Consider the following 21915-nt stretch of genomic DNA (forward strand, 5'->3'; position numbering starts at 1 on the left):
GTGCAGGTGCCTGGCTCCGGGGCAGGGGTGACCCAAGCTGTAGCTCGCGCCCAGGGAGTAGGGTCTGTCAGCTGAGCCCTTCTCTTCTTTCCCAGCCCCCAGTGGAGCCTGACACCTGAATGGCCGTACCTGCAGCATCGGAGGTTGGGGGGGCGGGGGGACTTCACCTCCCTGTTGCAGCTGCCTTGTGCCCCTTACTGCCCTCTGGGCGCTGGGGCAGCATCTCCGGAAGTACTGACTCACGACAGCCCAGCTGCAGCCCGTGAAGTAGGTGGGTGGGAGACCTTGATGTGCTGTTCGCTACTCGGGAGTCAGTGCTGGCCCCAGAGCCCCACACTGGCACTAGGGGGCGCTGTGCTGCCGTCTTTGGGCTGAGACGTTACCCTGGTGTCTTGACGACTTGTGGTCATTAAATATCTTGGCACTTTTCATAAGCATGGGAGCACTGACCCAGGGGTCCCTGGTAAATTCCAGACAGGTCGTTCTGTTCTGCCTCTCTGAACTGCCCCTGCAGGTTCAACTGAATAGAGGATCATTTCTCACGTCCAGCCTACGCTGTTGGGTAGTGGTGCTGTACATTGTTAAACAGCTCCCACCTTCCACCCAGGGCTGGCTGCATTGCAGTGGTGGGGGAAGAGATCCTAGCTACCAGACAGGCTGTTTGGGCTTGTAAAGCTCCTCGAGAGAACAGGTGCTGTACGAATCTGAGCTATTAGTCATCGGAGACTCAGGAGTTCTCTCACCGAAGCACACGTTCCCCCTTCCTACCCTGTGCGGATTCCCCTGCCCACCCCCAGAGAGTCCCTGGAGGGCTCTGCGTGTACAGTTGCGTGCTGCTCGTCTATAGGCCCCAACCCCATGGCCGCTGCGCGGCTGCGAGGTCACAAGTCCCAAGGAGGAATTCACCGTGGAGTGGGCACAGCACCGTTCAGTCCCATGTGAAGGGGCCAAGTCTGTCGCGTTGGCCTGGCAGCACCCTGCGGGAGACCCACACCTGGGTCTGGCTTTAAAAAAGCAAACTCCCTGGGCCGGATTCTGAGCTCCCTCATGCTGGTTTGACAACAGTGGAGTTACTCCTGGTTTCCACTGGCCTGATGGAGATCAGCATCTGGCTCTGTGTGCCGGGGGCCTCGGGGGTGAAACATGTGATGGCAGGATACGGGCTGACACCCAGAAGCCTCAAACGCCCTTCTCTGGTGCTGGGACTGGCTGAGAGCATAGACTGTCTGTGGCGACGGGAGAGCAGGAGCGCCTGTTCTCGCTATCGCAACACGTGAACCAGGAGGCATTCTGTGAAAGGTGGCAAATTCAAACCCTCAGCTCATAGTGTGCCTGTGGAACTCACCGCTACAGGATGGCACTGAGGCCAAGAACTTAGTGAGATTCAAAGAGCGCCTGGATGTGGATCACAAGAACAGATGGAGGTGTTACTGTGGCAATGCTAAAAAAGAAGCAGGGTTGGGAGGGATAATCACCTCCTGCTCCAGGGTTTAAGCCAGTCTCTAGCTCATCGATCCCAGGTTGAGACCCAGATCGGCTCCCATCTGCCTGGTGCAGGGTTCTTACACCTTCCTCTGAGCACGTGGGGTTGGCCAGTGTCAGAGACGGATGCTAGGCTAGATGGACTCAAGTCCGGCGATTCCTAGGTATCCCCAGGTGGTTCGGCCTGGGCCTAGGGGTGGGAGGGGGGTGGTTCCCTGAGATGGGACAAACCCAGAGAGAGGGCAGCAAAGTAAAGCGATAGGAGCCTGTCCGAGTAACCCCGCGCTGACCCCATTCATACACACCACACAACAGCCCCTAAATCAATTGCATCTTATTATTACAATATCAATATACAATATTCCTACAATAACACCATTGATTTTCTCGTCAGAGGCTGCACCCACGGCTGCTTTAAAGAGGAGGGAGTTAATAGTGGCCTCATTAAAAATCTATAGATTGCCCCCTCCCCCAAAAAGAAAAAGCCGTTTATATTCATTAGGGCTATTGAATATAAAGTAATATGTTTGTGTAGGACATTGGAGTAATGTGATAATCCGTCCGTGTATCAGGGAGAAATCCACTTAGCTGCCCTGTCAGCTTGACAAGAAGAATGTGCCCATAAAGTCAGGAATACATTGAGGGAAAGAGAGAGGAAGAGCGTGCGTGCGTGTGTGTGCGTGCGCGTGTGTGTGGGTTGGGTGCCAGGTGTGTGTGTGTGTGCGTGTGTGTGTACGTACACGTGTGTGTGTGTGTGTGTGTACGTGCGTGTGCGTGTGTGTGGGTTGGGCACCAGGTGTGCATGTGTGTGTGTGCACTTGTGTGTGTGTGTGGGTTGGGCGCCAGGTGTGTGTGTGCATATGTGCGTGTGTGTGTGTATGTGCACGCGTGTGTGTGTGTGTACGTGCGTGTGGGTTGGGCGCCAGGTGTGTGTGTGTGTGTGTGCACTTGTGTGCGTGCGTGTGTGGGTTGGACACCGTGTGTGTGTGTGGCATCATCATGTTTGTACGTGTGCGTGTGAGTGTGTACATACGTGTGTGTGTGGCACAGGTCTGGGCGTGTGCGTGTGTGTCCGTGTGTGTGTGTGGCACTAGGTGTGCGTGCGTGTGGGTGCCCGGCACCAGCTGGGCGTGTGCGTGTGTGTCCGTGTGTGTGTGTGGCACTAGGTGTGCGTGCGTGTGGGTGCCCGGCACCAGCTGGGTGTGCGTACGTGTGGCACCGGGTGAGCCGTGTGTACGTACGCGTGGGAGGGGCCCCCGCGTGGGCACGTGCAGGCACGGCCCAGGCGGAGGGGCGAGAGGCCGGCAGTCACAGCAGCGACAGTGCTGGGGCCTGGTTTACACCCGGGTGCGTCTGGAGTGAGTGCACCGGACTCAGAGGGGCAGACTTGGTCCCTTGGGGTGAAACAGGGCCTAGGGCCTGCTCAGTCCAGCCCATGCCCTAGGCCCAGGCTCAAGCAGGACCTCGCCGTGCGCTGGGCCCTGGGCCCTGGGCCCTGGGCCCGGGGTAGTTTCACCTTGGAGAAGGCCCAGCCCTGCCCCACGGGGGCCCTCTGGTGGGTTCCCAGCCTCGGGGCTGTGGAGTCCCCAGGCGAACACTAGGGGGAGCCCCGGCGAGTGAGAACGGGATGGGTGGGACGTGGGGCCAGCGCAGGGGAAGCGGTGGGGGCGGGATACCCAGATCCTGGCTGGGGAAGGGAGCCGTTTTGAGCCATGTGCCTGCTTCCTGCACAGACCGAGCCCGTGGGAAGATGGAGGTTGAGGGGTTTCCAGCCCTCCTCCCAGCATGCTCTGGGGCAGAGGCAGGGCTGGCGCACGGTGCAGGACCATAGGTTGCATGTGGCAGGGGCCCGGGCACACTCGTGTTTTGCAGAGTCCTCCCCAGACAGCCGGGGCTGGCTCAAGTGAACCGGCACCCACAATTCAGGACGGGTGGTGACAGAGTGCAGAGGGGTCAGAGAAGAGCCGCGGGAGTGATTCGAGGGTTAGAAAACCTGCCTTGGAGTGACAGATGCAAGGAGCTCAGTCTGTTCAATGTAATAAAGAGCCGGTTCAGGGCTGACTCGATCCCAGTCCACTTTGGAAGAAATATTTACTCAGGGGCTCTCCGGGCTACAGAGACACGGCTAGCACGAGCCAGTGGCTGGGAGCTGAAGCCAGACAAATTCGTACTGGGAATAAGGCGTCGGTTTTTAACAGTGAGGGTCATTAACCATGGGATGATTTCCCCAGGGTTGTGGTGGATTCTGTGTCCCTGGCCATGTTTAACACACCAGTGACTGTTTCTCTCCCAGACTTGCCCTAGGAGCTATTGTGGGGCAGGTCTCTGACTCGTGCTATGCAGGAAGTCAGACTAGCTCCCCACGAGGTCCCTTCCGGCCTGGGGATTTGGGGATCAGTGACTCCTGTGTAGGGGAGGAGACGCCTGAGCTCCTCACGACAGCTTCCCAGCAGCCTCTCAGACGGAGGCAACGAGTGGCCCGGCAAGCTCTGCTCTGCGAGGCCCAGGCTGGAGTCCTGGCACACCAGGCTTTGCTTCCCTGCCTTGCCCCCAGACCTGCAAAGCAGCGCGTGCCCCTAAGGGATGGGGCAGCCGAAGACATACCTGGAGGAGAGCAGGTGAATGCAGAACCTATGCCACTCTAGTAAACCCTGAACCTTTTCCACCCGCGACCGCCACCAACCCCTCGCCTCCCCCAAATTAATAGGACAAGAAACTGTCAAAGGAATCCACAACCCCCACAAAACCCCTCCCCCCAGCAGAGATTTCCCGGGGATGGGAGACGAGCCAGACTCCATGGACCCCTAGGCACTTGGCAGAGCTGATCCATTAGACATGGAAAGTGCCCAGATCCTCCGGTGATGGGCATCAGCGCAGAGGCCTAAGAGCCGCTGGTATTTCTGCATTCAGGTTTAGGGGCGTCAGGGTCCTGCTCTCAGGAGGCCTGTGTGCCTCACAGGCGTGTTCTCCCCACCCTGGGAGAAGGGCTTGCCTGGCTGTAGAGTACCCGCAGGTTAGTAATGGCACAGGGGGCATCACAACCTTCCCGGCAATGGCACCAGAGCGAGGGTGCAGAGTGGAGAGGGTTTCCAGGCTCTGGGTGGGATGCTGAAAGCCCCGGAAAGGGTCACAGCTGTTCTCTGGGTGCCCACCCCACTTTGTCTGGGCACTCTGCTGCCTCCCCCTTGGGGGTGTGGTGTACCCGTGGCTCTCCATGGCTGTCAGAGCAGCTGCCGGCCTGCGGGCTCACCCGAGGAGGGGGTGGCGCATAGAGAAAGCCGTCCCACCAGTGTGCTCCCAGGTTGTCGATTGCCATTTTTGGCACAGAAATGCCTTGCGCTGGGCACCACCGGGCAGCCTTGGAGGATTCCGTAGCGCGGATAATTCCCCAACCAGCCTCTGACGGGCTTCTTTTAAAAGCCGCTTTGGTTTTTTCCTTTGGAGTTTATGAAAATCTCCCGCTCTAATATCCCGAGAGCCAGCCTGTAATTGTGTTATTAAATCAATCGGAGCGGATTACATTGTAAAATCAATAGCCGGCTGTAATTGCATATTAGAAAGTTGGTCTGTTGTTGGGGAGGTTTTTTACATGGGTAATTGTCATACGCGTGTTTACCTTCGCGCTGGTTTGGAATCAGCCGAGCTAAATGACTTATGGCAGGCTTTGCACTCCAGCGTGATCACAGGCTTGTGTTCTTAGGGGGTGGGGAGTACTGCTCAGGGGGGACCCGTCTCACGTCTGTATCTCATGGATCTGCCCGAACCCCAGCGGCCCGGAGAAAGGCCGCGGTGAAGCCACGGGCAGTCTCCCTCCGAGATCCAGGGACCTGGTGCTAAAGGAAGTTGTGGCTCTGGGTGGAATTTGCGGCATCTTTCTAAGAGGACGGAGCAGGGGTTCATAGAGCAGATCCTTGTGACCACTAGTCTGATCTGCATAAGATGCTGAAGCATCATCCTTCGCTGCCGGGGGCTGCCAGGCAGGGCTGCCCATTCACCGTTAGTTAATGCACTCGTTAGCGATTTGGAAGTGGGGAAGTGCAGCATACGGGAAGTGCAGGGTTTTGGCTGGAGGCTTGAGCACAGGACGGGGGCCCTGACGAGGCACCGCTGGCCGTGCCACGGGGTCTGGGGTTTGGCTGCGTGTCGTCCCAGTGGCATCCGTCTGCCCCAGCCCAACGCGTGGCTCCAGCACCAGAGCTCTGAGTGCCCTGGGTGTGTGTCTGCACCAGGGTAGGGCTCGGTCCTTGGGCAGGGAATAGCAGCTGGCTGGGGGGTGGGTTCTGGATACGGCTGCTGCGTGGGTGCCTCACTGCAGGGCCTGCCTGGGGAGTCCATGAAGCCTCTAGAACAGCTTGGGAAGGGAGGCCCTTGAGACAGTACCAGGCACACGGCCGCAGCCTCCCCAGCAGACCCACTCGACCGGCCCTAGCTGGAGTGGGGAGTGAGGCCAGGCCTGTCCGCGGGGCACCGGGATTCCAGCCAGGCCAGATTCTCTCTCCTGCTGGTACCAGCGTGGTTAGCTGGCAGCTGGGAAGAGCTTAGCACGCAAGCCTGGTCTCCGGGCTAGTTCCCCTGGCGTTTTCCTTGTGTCCCTGGCTGGCTGGGCCTCCAGCGTGTCATGTGGCGTGTGAGCCAGGCTCAGCAGCAGACGGCACTCCCCAGTGGCTTCTCAAGGCTGGCATGAGCCGTTCCCTCCCAGCGCCTGGCTGGTGCCTTGTGTGGGACCGGGGGAGCGGCTGGCTGGGGCTCTCCGTGGGGCCTGGTGTACCCCCCTTTTCAGGGAGTAGTGGGCGTGTTTCCTGACCTAGGAACTGAACCCTAAGCTCGGATCAGGGGCACTGTGCCAGGAGCAGTCAGTGTCGCGGCTTGGCCGGGGTGTGGGTAACGCTCCGTTGGACAAGGGAGCTTCTCCCGCTAGCTTGGGGCCCTCAGGTCGAGGGGAAGAGATGGCGAGGGCATCAGGCGGCCTGCGCTCCCAGCCCTCCCTGGCATGCGCGTGGGACAAGAATAGGCTGTCGAGCTGTCCTGCGGCGACCCAGAAGCGCGGGTGCCAGCCTCCAGGCGGGCTGTGGGGAACCCGGGCACAACCCCCGCCGTGGCTATGTGTTCTCTACTCGAACCCAGGACCGCGGGCGAACTCCTCCAGCGCTGTAACAGCCTCACCACGGCATCCCATGCAGTCCCCTTGCGGGTCTGACCTGTCTCACCAACCAGGGGAGCTGTCTTGACGCCAGATGGGCCCTTACACCAGGGATCACAGCAGCATTCAGGTTCCTCCCCATCCCAAAGGACCCAACACCTGTCCCAGGTCCACAGGCCCTCCCTCAGGCCTAGGTACCAGGCCAGCCTGCTCTCTTCTTCATTTTCCTCTTGCCGTCTGGAGGGCATTTCCCTACCGCCTGCCTGTTCCATCCCCGCTCTGCCAAAGACCCTGGGGTCCAAACCGGTGCTACCTGCAACGCACACCACCGCTGTCTGTACTGCAAGGGGGAGCCCACCTCACGTCCAGGGGCAGGATCTGCCTCTCCGTTCCTGCCCGTACTCGGGAGACCAGGGTCTCCGCCTCAGGACATGCCTTATGGCCGCTGCCCTGGAACCGGCATTGGATCCTGGCCGGGGAACCCCCCCTGCACATCAGCCTGTGCGAGTGAAGAGCACTCCCCGCACCGCGAAGCCTCCATCGGGCACCAGTGCCACGGACCCCGTGCTGGGGCCTGGCCACGGACCAAGGAAGCATGCGCATAAGCGTGGCAGTGAGTCTAAGAAGGATTCGGCCCCGGCCCCGATGGAGCCACGTGTTCCGAGTCTCACCAGAGTGAGAAACGGTCACACCGATGGCCAGATCTGCCCATACCAATCACGGATTCTGCGACTCCACAGCTGCGACTGCACCGAGTCCGGGAAACGGTCCCCAGACAGATGCAGTTCCCGGCACCAGCAGCGTCCAGCAGCGCTGTTGGCCCGTGGGAGACCTGGAAGCCCCCCGGGTCCCCATTGTTGTTTGCACTGAAGGGACTCCGGTCTCCACAGGCCCCAAGCCTATCCCCAAGTCGAAAGGACCCTTCCCGCGCTATGTTCCTGCTGCCCCCCGTTCCGGAGGGTCGAACGGCTCCACCGCTTGGCGAGATTTCTGACTCAGATGCTGCGGATCCGACACACTCCACCACTCCTGTTCCCAAAGCGTGACTCCCAGGAGGTTCCGGCAGCACCGGGCACTTCCCCACCTTCTTACCCACGGAGTTGGCATCCGGCACCCTGGTCACAGGCTACACAACAGCGGGGTCAAACGGCGCTCGTGGCCCCAATATTCACCCTCGGAATGGTCCTGCTCGGTTGGGGGGACTCCCCCAGGTCACCACCACAACCCTCGTCGGGTAGGTGCTCCGACAATGCGCTTGATGGCGCATCGGTTAGCCCAACCCCGATGGTACCGACGGATCCGGAGAATCATCCCCCGTCTTCTCCAGGCGCAGCCCCTCTTCAGCCCCCTGCTCCCCACCGGCGGACTATCGCCCGTGCCGAGAATTGCTGCGGAGAACAGAGCGTGTGCACAGGAGCGTGCAGGCATCGAGTGTGTGTGTGCACCCTGGGTACGTGTGCGTGTAAGCGTGTGCGTGCGTGCCCTGGCGTGTGACACTCGTGCGTCGCTGTGAATGGCAGGGGCCGTGCGCTGTGCCAGCAGCCGCCTGACGGAATAATCCTTCCCCCAGCTTCTTCGCGCCTCGCCAGGCGTGGTGTAAGTAACCACGCTTCTCCCTCAGCCCCGGCACGGCCGCCCGACGGCCTTCCACCCCCGGGCACAGAGCTCGGCCGCGGCCGACCTCCCCTGCGCCCCTCTGGCTGAGGTCATCACGCTGACCTCAGAGCGGGGACGCCTGCCAGAACCCCAGCCTGACTTGGACCTGCTTTGACCCAATCGGAGAGCAGCATGCAGCCGAGCCAATGCTTTGATGATTGGCTGAGCTGCCTGTGATGTCACAGTCTCCCCTCTGAACAAGGCGCCTGGATGCTGGTTTCTGCGTTTTTCCCGATATTCCGTTTTTCTCACCTTTCTAAGCCGTCTCCGGAGGAATAACGAGGAGGTTGGCTCAGGCCACCTCTCCAGCCACCGCTGGGCCCCCAGCTGCCTCGTTACCCCAGGCTACGGGGGGAATTGAGGCACTGACGCGCCCTGTGGCAGAGCCGGGAATGGAGCCAGGTCTCCGGTCCCAGCTCCGCCTCGCTCATTTCTGAGTGGGGACCCTTCTCTCATTGCGGGGTTCGGTGCTCTGTGAAACGCCGCAGGGAAACTGGCCGATAACAGCGCTTTGCGTACCTGGGGATCTGAGCGTGCTCGGCAGACATCCTGGGGGGTTCTATGTCCTCAGACCCAGGGTACACACGGGGAAACTGAGGCACAGAGCGACGGCTGTGCGGAGCCAGGCATACAGCCCAGAACTCATTCACAGCTGTTACAGCCTGAAGAAACCCCTGTGGCCATTTGGTCTGACCTCCTGCGTAGTCCAGGCCAGAGCCCATCCCGCATGGCTGTGCCTGGCCCATCCGGCTAGAGCAGAACCTGTGGAAAGAGACAGCTAAATCCTGGCCCAATGGCCTTGGTTGACCCACTCGGTGACATTCCTCCCAGAAGAACAGGCATGACATGCCGTCACCGCCTTCCCACCCTTTGCATTCGCTTGCCCCCCCACACCTCGGCGCTGATCCCAGGGAGTGGAAAGGGGACAGGGCAGCTTCCACCTGGCTCCTGGGGAAGGGATCTCTTCCTCCAGCCCCATCTTCGGGGTGTCGCTGGTAACCAGAGGGAGACAGCTGGCTGATGGTGGCCCGTCCCTGTGAAAGGGACGGGAGTAGGGGCTAGTGGTTAGAGCAGGGTACCTGGTTCCCAGTCCCGGTGCTGCAGTGGATTTGCTGTTTGACTGGGGCTCTCTGTGGGCCGGGGCTCCGGCCCGGCCCTGGGGAGGGGGAGCGTGAAGGGAATGACTGTAAAGTGCAGGGGGCCTGTACTCCGTGATGCCCCAGCAACGAGGGGATGCGAGCCTTCCGCTGGGCTGGGGGTGGTCCCAGTGCAGCCCTGTCTGTGAGCCACCAAATGACCATTGGGTTTATTTCTTCCAAGGGGGCAAGTTCTCCCCGTGTTCCTTAGGTGAGAGCGATTGGCAAAGGCCTCGACTCCCTGTGCACACACACCCCCGTCCTGTCCTCTCCCGGCTGAGCCAGACCGTGGGAAAGGGGTGAGACGGGGCGAGCGGCGGGTCTGTTACAGAGCCGTGCTGGCAGCTGGGCTGCTGGGCAGGAGAGTCGTGCTCACTGCTAGCGTTTTGGGGGTGTAAACCCCTCCTTCAGCTTGAACGGACCAACATTTCCTGCACCCGGGTGCGGGGTGGGACCGTCCTGCTAGGTCAGAGCTGAGCCTCCCACCCAGCGCCCGCAGGCTGTCCAGGGAGCTTTGCGTGCTGGCCCCATGCCCTGGGGGGAAGCTGCAGGGCACGGAGCAGGAGCCCGGCTCTCTGCAGGTGGGGGGCTCCACATGGGGTCAGCATGGCGGGGGCCAGGCTGGGGGTGTTGGAAGCTCAGGAGAAAGGAATCGTGGGGCAGAGCAGTCCTGGAAACCCCTGCCCCAGATCCCCCAGGGCGGACATGGCGTAGAGACTGGCACTGGCAGATGGAGAGTACAGAAAACCCCATCTTTCCATGTGGTCTGTGGGGCGCTCATCATGGGAACCCTTCACCCCCCCATAAACCCCTCACTTGGGACAGAAGCTGTCTGAATTCCCAGCACAGACAGGCTGCCCGTCTGCCTGAGTCCTTCTGCAGTGCCCATCCCCATAGCATCGAGCCCCCGTGCCGGGCCCTGCTTGGCCTGCACCCATGGATGGGCGGAGGGGAGTTGGCTCAGTCCCAGCAAGAGGGAGAAGTGGGTGAATGTGGGGGAGGGGGAAGGACCTGAATCCTAGAGGGGGTGTAGGGCTGTGTTTGGGGAGGGGCGCCAGGCTCCAATCCCCCCGTCAGTCGTGCCCGGCATTCCTGGCTGTGCAGAGGCTGGGGGGATGGGTTGGCCATTCAGGATGAGCTTGGGGCCGGGCGTTGGAGCAGGACTGGCTGCCCCGGGCTGGGCTGGGCTGGGCGGGGCCGGTGGGTTTCCTGGTGGCGCGTCCCAGCTCGTGGCGTTCCAGGGGTGGCACCACTCGCGTTGCCGGGCGGCTGTGTCTGACCTAGGCAGAGGCCCTGGGGCTCCAGCCGGGTGGGGGGCGCGAAACGATCCCGCAGAGCAGTTCGGTGCCCGGGAAGGAGCCCAGCTGGCCAGGGAGTCACTGTGCAATCGCACTGCTGCACAGAGCCCTGCATCCCTGGCCCTCGCCCCCCGGCCAGGCCGCAGCGGGAGGCAGAGTGCTGGGGAAGGGGGGCCTTGAGGATGTGATGGGGTGCAGGGGGCTCCCCCCGACTCCGGGCAGGCAGGGTTGTCCCAGTGGCGTTGGCGGGCACCCAGAGCTCACACCCCATGCTGCACAGCTCCCCATAGCTCCAGCACCCCCAGACGCACGTCCCAGGGTGCGCAGCCAGGGCAGCTCTGTCCTTCTGGAGCCAGCCCTGCCCCCAGCACCCAAAGGGTTAAGCAGAGCCCCGGTGGGTTAGCGGGGAGATCAAAGCCTCTTCTCATTGCTAAGTGGCTGTGGGTGGCACCGGGCAGCAGCGGGCAGGGCTCTGCCTGGTCCCGGCACACAGCACTCTGTCACCAGCCCGGCTGCTGTCTCTGAGACAGTGAAATATGGGCACAATTAGCCCGGATACAGTTCAATTATGATAAACAGCGTTTGCACCCTTTAAGCCGTGATTAAAAGGCCTCCTCCCATTGATAGAGAGACCTAATTTCACATTATTATCGCTCCAGCTTGGTTATAAAGCACTCCCTGGATTTACCCTCCCGAGATGAATGTGGAGGCTTCTTTATCATTTACACATCAGTAATGATGCGGCTTTCCCTCGCCCAGAACATCCATCCGCGGTGCCGAGGTGGGGGCTGTGCCCCCCCTCGCCCCCCGCCGGCGTGGCACGCTCTCCCCACGGCAGCCGGGCTCCGCTGCCACACGCAAGTGGGCAAAGTCACCCTTACGGTAACAGCTTGATAAATGGCCGGGCGGTAATGAAATGGAGACATCAAGGCGTGGGGCGAGGAAGAGAGAGTGGTAATCAGAGGGAGTGGAGCTGTCCCGAATCGGAGGGGAGCGGGAAGAAGGATCGCCTCTCTGCTGTGTGCTGTCAAGGGAGAAATTACACATTTACTCTTGCTTTTTCTTAAGGAGACGGCCCCCATAGATCAAAACATGGATTTACAAGCCAATTTTCAACATGAAATATAGACACCAGGAATCAATTTAAGCCCAGCTTCTATTTTAGCAAACGGTGCCTGCGTTTAGTCCCAGGTAAATAACACAAGCAGGCACCGTTCCTCCCGCCTCGCCACCCGCAGCCTCTCTGCTCCAGCACCATCGCAGCTCCCCCGTGCCAATCCCACCGCCGGCAACGGGCAGCACCGTCCTCGCCAGCCCAGCCCTGCTCCAGAGCACACCGCCTCCCGGAGCTGGGGCTTGCTGTCAAGTGCCGGGGCAAGGAGCTCTTCGGGGGAAGGCTTCGGCCCTGCCTGCTTCCCCCGGCCCTTGACATGAGAGCCAGCTCCTGCAAGGGAAAGTGGCATTGGCCAGCAGAACTCCTGGCCACAAGCAGGTCAGAGGATTGGATGCTTGGGCTGGATAATCGAATCTTGGTCTCTACGTGAGCTAAGCTTGGGGACACCAGCACTTGGGCTGGCTCTTTGTCCGAGGACAGCACATGGAGGTCCCCACTGAGATCAGGGCCCCGCTGGGGTGGGGAGGTCCCCAGTGAGATCAGACAGCCCCAGCCCTAATGAGCTCCCAGCCACATAACCCGAAGAGATGAAGGGCAGGCGGAAGGGACGGGGCCGAGGCCGGTGCAGGAATCTGGCCTGTGCAGCATGCAGTCACAGCTGGCCAGGTGAGCCGTGGGAGCAGGGTTTCGTCCTGCCTGGGGACAAGCGTCCAGCTCCCAGACCGGCTGGGCCCCTGGGTCCAAGGCAGCGAGCCCTGGGTCCGCCACCGCCACTGGGTTAGGGAGGGGAGCAGAGTCCGGGGAAATCGGCAGGTCTCAGGCGGGGTCAGGACGGCAGCATGGTTGCATCAGGCCCTGCATGTGCAGACGGAGCGTCCCGTGCTGGGGGCAAACACTGGGCCCGGGCCCTGGCCCAGGGCGGGTCGTAAGACCCGTGGAGAATGGGGGTGGGACGGCGGGGAGCCCGGGGGTGGTTGGTGCTGGGGAGCGATCGGGGGTGGGGCAGTGGGGAGCCCGGGGCTGGTTGGTGCTGGGGAGCGATCGGGGGTGGGGCAGTGGGGAGCCCGGGGGTGGTTGGCGCTGGGGAGCGATCGGAGGTGGGGCAGTGGGGAGCCCGGGGGTGGTTGGCGCTGGGGAGCAATCGGGGGTGGTTGGCGCTGGGCAGCAATTGGGGCCACGCGGCAGGGCTGGGGTTACCCCTAACCCCTGGGAGAGGATCGAGGGCTGTGGGGGGGCCAGGGGCTCAGAGCGCGGCCACTGGGCGGTGTGAAGGCATCGTGGGGGGGGGGGGCATGAATGTGACATGAGCCTCCCGAGCGCGGATGGGGCCACAGGTGCAGAATGGCAGCTGCTCTCTAGGGACGCCTGCTGACTGGTCTGTGGGCCCGCGGGGTGGGTGGGCTCCGTCCCTCCCTCCCAGAGGTGACACGTGCTGGGACGTGGCTCTGGGGGCTGCGCTCGGCCTCCGCCACCTCCTCTCCCATCACGGCTGCTGCTTCCCTGGCCAGGGCCCTGCCCGACCCCACCCGCTGGCAATCGGTCCAGGGCTTGGCCGTCGTCGTTCCCCAGAGCCCTGCCCCCCGCAGCCCTCCTGGCAGGAGAGGGTCTGGCCAGGCCCTGCAGGACCTGCCTCTGGGGGCACTTGCTGGGGACCCAGGCCCAGATCCTCAGAGGGTTCAGGCACCGAACCAGCCCTGAGTTCAGTGGGCGTTAGGGGCCCACGTACCTTGGAGGGCCTGTGCCCTCGTCCTGTCTGCGACTGCCTCTGTGGCTCAACTGGCATGTCCACGTGCAGCGCCCCCTGCTGCCGGCTGTGTGCGCCCAGCGCTGTCTGACGGGCCCCGGGGGGGGGGTGGCACGTGACACACGGCGCCCCCCGCTGGTGGCTGTGGGACTGGCCGGCCCCGGGTGCGGGGGGGGGGGGGTGGCACGTGACACACGGCGCCCCCTGCTGCTGGCTGCGGGACTGGCCGGCCCCGGGTGCCGGGGGGGGGCGGGGGTGGCACGTGACACACGGCGCCCCCTGCTGGTGGCTGTGGGACTGGCCGGCCCCGGGGGGGGGGGTGGCACGTGACACATGGCGCCCCCCGCTGATGGCTGCGGGACTGGCCGGCCCCGGGTGCGGGGGGTGGGGGGGTGGCACGTGACACACGGTGCCCCCTGCTGCTGGCTGCGGGACTGGCCGGCCGCGGGTGCCGGGGTCGGGTGGCTCGTGACACATGGCGCCCCCTGCTGCTGGCTGTGGGACTGGGCTGCAGGGGGCCCGGGGCGGTGCGTGTGCCCCGGCGGGTCGCCGGGCAGGCTGCCGAGTCGCAGCGTGCTCACCCTCCGGGAATGCCAATCTCCGGCCCGGGCCCAGCTGAGCAGGACGAGGCCCAGCTGGGCCCCAGCAGCCAGGATGTGAGCCCAGCGGAAGCCGCTCCGGACGGGGCCTCCGGCAGCCGGCCAGGGTCGCAGGGCAGAGCGCCGGCGAGCTGGGCCCGGCGAACCGGGGGGCGGGGTGTTACAGGGAAACTAACTCAGAGGGGACAGGGCCCGTAAAGGGCTGGGACAGCGGGCGCCGAGCTGGGCCGGGGGGCAGGACAAAGGCAGGAGCGGCCCCAGGGAGACCCGCTGGAGTCCCGCAGGAGGCCCTGGAGCGAGGGGCTGAGTCGGGGGGCTGGCAGAGCCAAGCTGCGTTGCTCGGCCTGGGGACGGTGCCGGGGGACTCGCTCCCTGCCCGTGAGTGTGTGACGGGGGAGGCCCCGGGACGGTGCAGGCGTTGGGCTGGGGGCACCGTGGGACAGAGGCTGCCGTGGAATTCCCCCATGGGGGAGGCAGGGCAATCCCCGGACCAGTCATGCTGGGGGGGGCTGGGGAATCAGCCCCCCCAAGGAGCCGAGCTCCCCCACGTGACCCGGCCCCGGGGGCGTGGGCAGGGAAGGCGCCTGCTCCCAGACGGGATGAGATGGCAGAGCCTGCCGGTGTGCAGCTGGCACAGGGCTATTGTGGGGTCACTGGTGCCAAGCTGCTCCCAGGATGTCATTGTCACAGGGCCAGGCCCCGGGGGTCGTGAGCGTAGGGCCGGGCCGGGGGGGTTGTTACTGTAGGGCCGGGCCGGGGGGGTTGTTACTGTAGGGCCGGGCCAGGGGTCGTGATCGTAGGGCCGGGCCGGGCCAGGGGGGTTGTTACTGTAGGGCCGGGCCGGGGGGGTTATGATCGTAGGGCCGGGCCAGGGGGGGTTGTTACTGTAGGGCTGGGCCAGAGGTCGTGATCGTAGGGCCGGGCCAGGGGGGGTTGTTACTGTAGGGCCGGGCCAGGGGTCGTGATCGTAGGGCCGGGCCAGGGGGGTTGTTACTGTAGGGCCGGGCCAGGGGGGTCGTGATCGTAGGGCTGGGCCGGGGGGGTTGTTACTGTAGGGCCGGGCCGGGGGGGTTATGATCGTAGGGCCGGGCCAGGGGGGTTGTTACTGTAGGGCCGGGTCGGGGGGGGTCGTGATCGTAGGGCCGGGCCGGGGGGGTTGTTACTGTAGGGCCGGGCCAGGGGGGTTGTTACTGTAGGGCCGGGTCGGGGGGGTCGTGATCGTAGGGCCGGGCCAGGGGGGGTTGTTACTGTAGGGCTGGGCCAGAGGTCGTGATCGTAGGGCCGGGCCAGGGGGGGTTGTTACTGTAGGGCCGGGCCAGGGGTCGTGATCGTAGGGCCGGGCCAGGGGGGTTGTTACTGTAGGGCCGGGCCAGGGGGGTCGTGATCGTAGGGCTGGGCCGGGGGGGTTGTTACTGTAGGGCCGGGCCGGGGGGGTTATGATCGTAGGGCCGGGCCAGGGGGGTTGTTACTGTAGGGCCGGGCCGGGGGGGGGGGGTTGATACTGTAGGGCTGGGCCAGGGGTTGTTACTGTAGGGCCGGGCCGGGGGGGTCGTGATCGTAGGGCCGGGCCAGGGGGGTTGTTACTGTAGGGCCGGGCCAGGGGGGTCGTGATCGTAGGGCTGGGCCGGGGGGGTTGTTACTGTAGGGCCGGGCCGGGGGGGTTATGATCGTAGGGCTGGGCCAGGGGGGTTGTTACTGTAGGGCCGGGCCAGGGGGGTTGTTACTGTAGGGCCGGGCCGGGGGGGGGGGGTTGATACTGTAGGGCTGGGCCAGGGGTTGTTACTGTAGGGCCGGGCCGGGGGGGGTCGTGATCGTAGGGCCGGGCCGGGGGGGTTGTTACTGTAGGGCCGGGCCGGGGGTGTCGTGATCGTAGGGCCGGGCCGGGGGGGTTGTTACTGTAGGACCGGGCCAGGGGGGTTGTTACTGTAGGGCCGGGTCAGGGGGGGTCGTGATCGTAGGGCCGGGCCAGGGGGGTTCTTACTGTAGGGCCGGGCCAGGGGGGTTGTTACTGTAGGGCCGGGTCGGGGGGGTCGTGATCGTAGGGCCGGGCCGGGGGGGTTGTTACTGTAGGGCCGGGCCAGGGGGGTTGTTACTGTAGGGCCGGGTCGGGGGGGTCGTGATCTTAGGGCCGGGCCAGGGGGGTTGTTACTGTAGGGCCGGGCCGGGGGGGTCGTGATCGTAGGGCCGGGCCAGGGGGGTTGTTACTGTAGGGCCGGGCCGGGGGGGGGTTGATACTGTAGGGCTGGGCCAGGGGTCGTGATCGTAGGGCCGGGCCGGGGGGGTTGTTACTGTAGGGCCGGGCCGGGGGGGTCGTGATCGTAGGGCCGGGCCGGGGGGGTTGTTACTGTAGGGCCGGGCCGGGGGGGTCGTGATCGTAGGGCTGGGCCGGGGGGGTTGTTACTGTAGGGCTGGGCCAGGGGGGTTGTTACTGTAGGGCCGGGTCAGGGGGGGTCGTGATCGTAGGGCCGGGCCAGGGGGGTTGTTACTGTAGGGCCGGGTCGGGGGGGTCGTGATCGTAGGGCCGGGCCGGGGGGGTTGTTACTGTAGGGCCGGGCCAGGGGGGTTGTTACTGTAGGGCCGGGTCGGGGGGGTCGTGATCGTTGGGCCGGGCCAGGGGGGTTGTTACTGTAGGGCCGGGCCAGGGGGGTCGTGATCGTAGGGCCGGGCCAGGGGGGTTGTTACTGTAGGGCCGGGCCAGGGGGGGCGTGATCGTAGGGCCGGGCCAGGGGGGTTGTTACTGTAGGGCCGGGCCAGGGGGGTTGTTACTGTAGGGCTGGGCCAGGGGTCGTGATCGTAGGGCCGGGCCAGGGGGGTTGTTACTGTAGGGCTGGGCCAGGGGGGGCGTGATCGTAGGGCCGGGCCAGGGGGGTTGTTACTGTAGGGCCGGGTCGGGGGGGTCGTGATCGTAGGGCCGGGCCAGGGGGGTTGTTACTGTAGGGCTGGGCCAGGGGGGTGGTGATCGTAGGGCCGGGCCAGGGGGGTTGTTACTGTAGGGCCGGGCCGGGGGGGTCGTGATCATAGGGCCGGGCCAGGGGGGTTGTTACTGTAGGGCCGGGCCAGGGGGGGGCGTGATCGTAGGGCCGAGCCAGGGGGGGTTGTTACTGTAGGGCCGGGCCAGCGGTCGTGATCGTAGGGCTGCAGGTGGGGCAGGGTTAATCGGTGGCTTTTTTTATAGGCGTTTACTCTGGAGCGTAACGACCTCACCTGCGGCTCTGGCGCCCCGTGGCCCTCCCTGTCTCCTGGGAGCTGCCCTAGGCTGCTGGGCAGCCGTGGGGTCGTTTGCACTGCCCAGGCAGGCCGTGTGCCCCGTTAGCTGTTACCCCATGGGGGAGCCAACAAGCACACGCCCTACCCGGCAGGGGGCCAGCATCCCTGCCTGCCACACCCCTCGGCGAGGGGCGTCCCCACCGTCAATCCCCAGCCAGCCGCTCACCGGCTGGGTCCGCCCGAGGGCCGCGTTTCTAACCCCCCGGCGCTGCTGGGCCCCCGTGCCGACGGTGGGGCTGGCTCGGGCGCTTTGCGAGGGGCTCTGCCGTGCCCAGGCGCGGGGTCACGCGTCCTGCCTCGGCCCAGGGGCCGGCCCTCACCCCGGCTCTGCTCTCTCCGCAGATGACTGTAAGAACATCGCCAACATCATGAAGACGCTGGCCCATAGAGGCTTCATCTTCAAGCAGACCTCCAAACCCTTTTGATCGGCGGGGCGGGCCGGACAGGGCTGCATGCGGCCGGCTCCTCCGCTGCGGGAGGACGGGCGAGAGCGTTCGAACGGCAACCGAGGACAGAGGCAACGCCACACCCAGCTCCGCTGCTCTGCCAGCAGAGGTTGTACATACGGAAAGGAAAATCTCTGTGTAGACCCGACGTGGACCCCCCTGTCTGGGCTGCTCCGGCCATCGCCCGCCATGCCCCCGGAGCCGCCCAGGGCGCTTGCACCACCTGGTTAGAGCTCTGGTTCCTTCTTCTTCCTGTGCCCCTGGTTTCCGTTGCCCCCTCGTGCCCCCCGGCCATGGGCCGCCCTCTTTCTGTCCTGTGTTTGTTCCCCTGTGGCCAGGCCCTGCCGGGCGCTGCCGGGCGACCCGCCGGTGCTGCGGGGCGGCTCCCGCCTGACATGGCCACAGGAGCCACGCCCCCCGCCCTGCCCCTCCCAGCCCGCTCCTCGCCCCCTTGCCGTGAACACTAACCCCGACCCCGCTGTGTGTCCCCGCAACCGGCTTTCTGCTCCAGCTCAAGTGCCTGTATTCTCTGCCCGCCGGCTCGCCAGCCAGGGCTCCGGGCAGCCTGGCCCTTCCGCTCGTGGCTCTCCCAGGGGGCGGGGGGGGGCTCCTGCCCGCCCCCCTCCCCCCGGCCAAAGCGGTTCCAGCTCCTGGGGGCACCAGGTCCATTGCTGGCAGTGGACGCACCAGCGAGTGCTGGCACGGAACAACGGTCATTCCTCTGCCCCCCAGTCCCACCGCCCCAGGCACGGGGTCCGTCCGCTGCGTGAGCGCCCCTCCCCTGCCCGCCCGCTGAGCTGCAGCTCTGCCCTCGCCTGCCCCATTCCCCGCCGTCCGGGCTCTGCCCCTCGCAGGCTCCCTGCCAGGCTCAGCAGCAGCTGGCTTGTTGCCTCTTCCCCTCCAACCGGGGGGACTTGGGCCCCGTCCATCCGGGTGGGTTTGGGGGCAGGCGTGGGGCAGGCCGAGAGGCCATCCCCCTCGGACCCCAGGCTCCGTGGCAGCAGGGCCATGGAGGTCCTGCGGCTCAGCCAGGACGCCAGATCCCTGCTGAGCCGAGGCCTCGCCTGGCGCTGGCCCGTGGCGATGCTCCGGTGCCCACGCTCACGTGGCCCCGTGACCCGCCAGCGCCCGGGCTCCCTCCCGCCCCGCAGCCGGGGGCTGAGCCGGCTCGGTCACCAGAAAGAAAATACAGGCACTGACCGTAGCGGTAAACAACTGCATGGTGTGTGGTGTCCAGCTCAACCAGCCGATAACGCAAACCCACCATCCCCATCGTCTAGTTATCCCGATCCTTGCTGTAAATGTGCCACATGAATAAAGTTTGGGGAAAAAGGTGCGTGCGTGTGCGTGTGGGGGGGGGCCAGGGGCTGTGGGGCATGGGAGGTGGGGGGTGCATGCAGGGGCCTGGGACTCGGGGGCGGGGGCGAGAAGGGGCTGTGGGGCAGGGCAGGAGAGGGTGCATGCAGGGGATGGGGGAGTCGTGGGGGCCCCGGGGTGCCCCAGTGCTGCGGGAGGGAGCTAAGCCCCCCCCGTCTGCGAGGGGCTGGGGCCCGGAGGTGGTGGAGAGGCCCCCCAAGCAGGTCCCTGGCCCCCGAGAGGGCAGGGCTGGGGCAGAGGCGTTACAGCCGGCTCTGACCCCGCTGCAGGCCGGCGGCTGCTGGGTGCGGCTGGTTCCCGCCCCGCGAGTGGCTCAGCCTGGCTGGGCCGGCAGAGGGGCCTCCCTGGCTCAGTGAGCGCCGAGCTAGGCCCCGCAAACGGCTGCACCCCAATGTCACCGGCACCCCCAGAGCCAGGCCGGGACCCCGGGCCCTCTGGAGTCTCAGCCCCGGGGCGCAAAGCGCTCCTGTCCCGCTGGGGTGGGGGCCCACAGTGCGAGGCCTCCTGGGTGGGGCCCAGCCACGTGCCCTGGGACGAGCCCACGACTGGCAGCGTTCACGCCCGCTGGGGGGACAAGTCCCTTGAGGTGAGCTCACCTCGCCCCCGCCGGCTCTGCCAGCCTCAGCCCTGCAGGCCCCCCCCCGCCCCTTCGCAGTGGGGAAGGGGCCCATCTCCCCCTCCCCCACCTGCAGAGACCTGCAGCCCACAAGCCCCTGGGCTGCTCCTCGTCCTCTGCCCCCACAGACACTGCCGTGCCCCTGCCCCCCTCACCCTGCAGGGCACAGGGGGCCACCAGCCTCCGCCCCACCCTGCTGTTCCTGCCCCTAAATTGGCGGGGGGGATTCCCATCAGCCTTGGCTGCAAGGGTGGGGCTGTTTGCCCTGGGGCTTGGGCTCTGGGGGGGGATGGGATGCACCCTCCCAGCAGGGCTGTACTGCAGAGAGCTCGTTCGCCCCATGAGCAGTGGGGCGGGGGATCTGGTTCTTGGGGCTAAGGGGGGGGGAGCTGCTGCGTTGGGGCCTGGCTGCTGGCACCCCGTGCTCAGTTGGGGGGGGGGCAGGGACAGATCCCGGCAGCCAGCTCTGTGCTCAGCTCTACCCCCGGGGCAGAGGGGGCCCTGCTCCACCCGGCCCCAGGGAGGCGCTGTCAGCCCCCCGAGGCCAGGGAATGAACAGGGCGAGGCCTGGCCTGGCAATTCTGTGGGGGCACCCAGCGGATGGGGGGGGGTTCGGGGGGGGGAGACATGGGAGGGTAGTGGATGCAGTTCTGTGGGAGCCCCCTTCCCAATTGCGCCCGCAACTCTGGGGACCGGGAGGCACCGATCGCCCCCGTGGGTCACTCCCTGGAGGCCTGGTGGTGCCTCAGCCCGCCCCATGCCGGAGAGCCCTGCAGATGACACACAACACGCAACCAACAGCACCTGTGTGCCCCCCACCCCTGCCAAGCACTGACCCCCCCGCCCGCTGCTCACCAGGCCTGTGCCCCAGCCCCCTCGCCGCCCGCAGGCCTGAGGGGCGCCATGTTACAGCCCCTGCCGCCAGCTCGGTGAGCGCCCAGAGCCAGCCCAGAGGCCGTGGGGATGGGCAGGGTGCTCCGAGGGCGTCCTGTCCCACTACGCAGCTCGCAGAGCTTTGGGGGGCAGCGAGAGGCGACGAGGCCACGTGCCATGTCGCTGGCCGGCCTGCGGCTGTTTCCTCGCCTGAGCGCTGGCATTTCCCGGCCCACAATCCCCCTCCCGGCCAGCCTAGGCACCACGCGGAGCCCAGACCGTCGGCGCCATCGAACGGCGCCCGGGCCGGCTGACACATCGCTGGAATACCGGTGCCCAGCGGGCTGGACGTGATGGTGGACTCGGCCCTAACTGAGAGCTGCCCCCCGCAGCCCTTAATTCAGCTACTGCCACCCCCGTGCCTGGCCCCTGCCAGCCTGTCACAGGCCACCGGCAGGCACTGCTTGGGGCAAGCTGGGGGCAGAAATCGGGGGTGCCCAGGGAGGGGGATCCCAAGGCTGCAGGGGGGCTGCCAGCGCCCGCTGGTGCCCAGTGTGGGGAACCCTGGAGAGGGGCCTGGGGTGTTGCCCCAGGCCTGGACTCAGGCCCTGCAGCTGGAGTCTGCACCGGAGGGGGGGTCAGGTGATCGTGCGCGGGGGGCAGCCGGGGAACTGGGCTTGGTGCAGCAGCTGCCCCTCGCTGGAGCTCACACGGTCACACGGAGCCGCCCCAGCCTGGCGGGTGCGTGGCCCAGGTGCGGCTCTCGCCAAGCCAGGGTCACACGGCAAAGCCCCCCCCCAGCCACGCAGAGCCCTGGGGCCGTGCCAAGCCCCCACGTGAACACCACAGTCAGGCTGTGTCTGCCCGGAGCCGCCCGGGGGCTGCCCTGCCCCGGCTGCCAGCACCCCCAACGCACGCGGCGACCCATGGGCCAGGACTGGCCCCAGGCACGTTCCCGCCCGCAGGAGCCATGCGCAAAGGCCAAGTTCTGAGTTTTCAGAGAAAACTCGTTGGCTGCTGCCATGGACCCTGGTCGATACAACGGGCTCAGGTGATTACGCCGGGGGAGCCGTTAAATGCCTCCCCCCATGGGGCCCGGGCGCTGCCCCTCTCCAGGGGTGGCTCTGGCTCCTGCCGTGCAGGCCCCTCTGCCAGAGTAGCGGGTAC

The 21915-nt window shown here is 65.5% G+C and overlaps 1 protein-coding gene across 3 annotated transcripts in view; it reads left to right on the forward strand.

Annotated features, from left to right (window-relative positions):
• The window catches only part of ERI3 (ERI1 exoribonuclease family member 3), a 238142-nt gene extending 218928 nt beyond the window's left edge, over positions 1-19214 (forward strand). For all 3 annotated transcript variants that reach the window (XM_077824965.1, XM_077824966.1, XM_077824964.1), the window contains exon 8: positions 17779-19214. In XM_077824965.1, coding sequence (XP_077681091.1) covers positions 17779-17861 — 83 coding nt within the window. In that variant the 3' untranslated portion in view covers positions 17862-19214. The remainder of the gene's footprint in view (positions 1-17778) is intronic.
• The last annotated feature ends 2701 nt before the right edge of the window (positions 19215-21915 follow it).

Source organism: Eretmochelys imbricata, chromosome 8 (genome assembly GCF_965152235.1).
Source record: "Eretmochelys imbricata isolate rEreImb1 chromosome 8, rEreImb1.hap1, whole genome shotgun sequence".
Taxonomy (NCBI): Eukaryota; Metazoa; Chordata; order Testudines; family Cheloniidae; genus Eretmochelys; species Eretmochelys imbricata.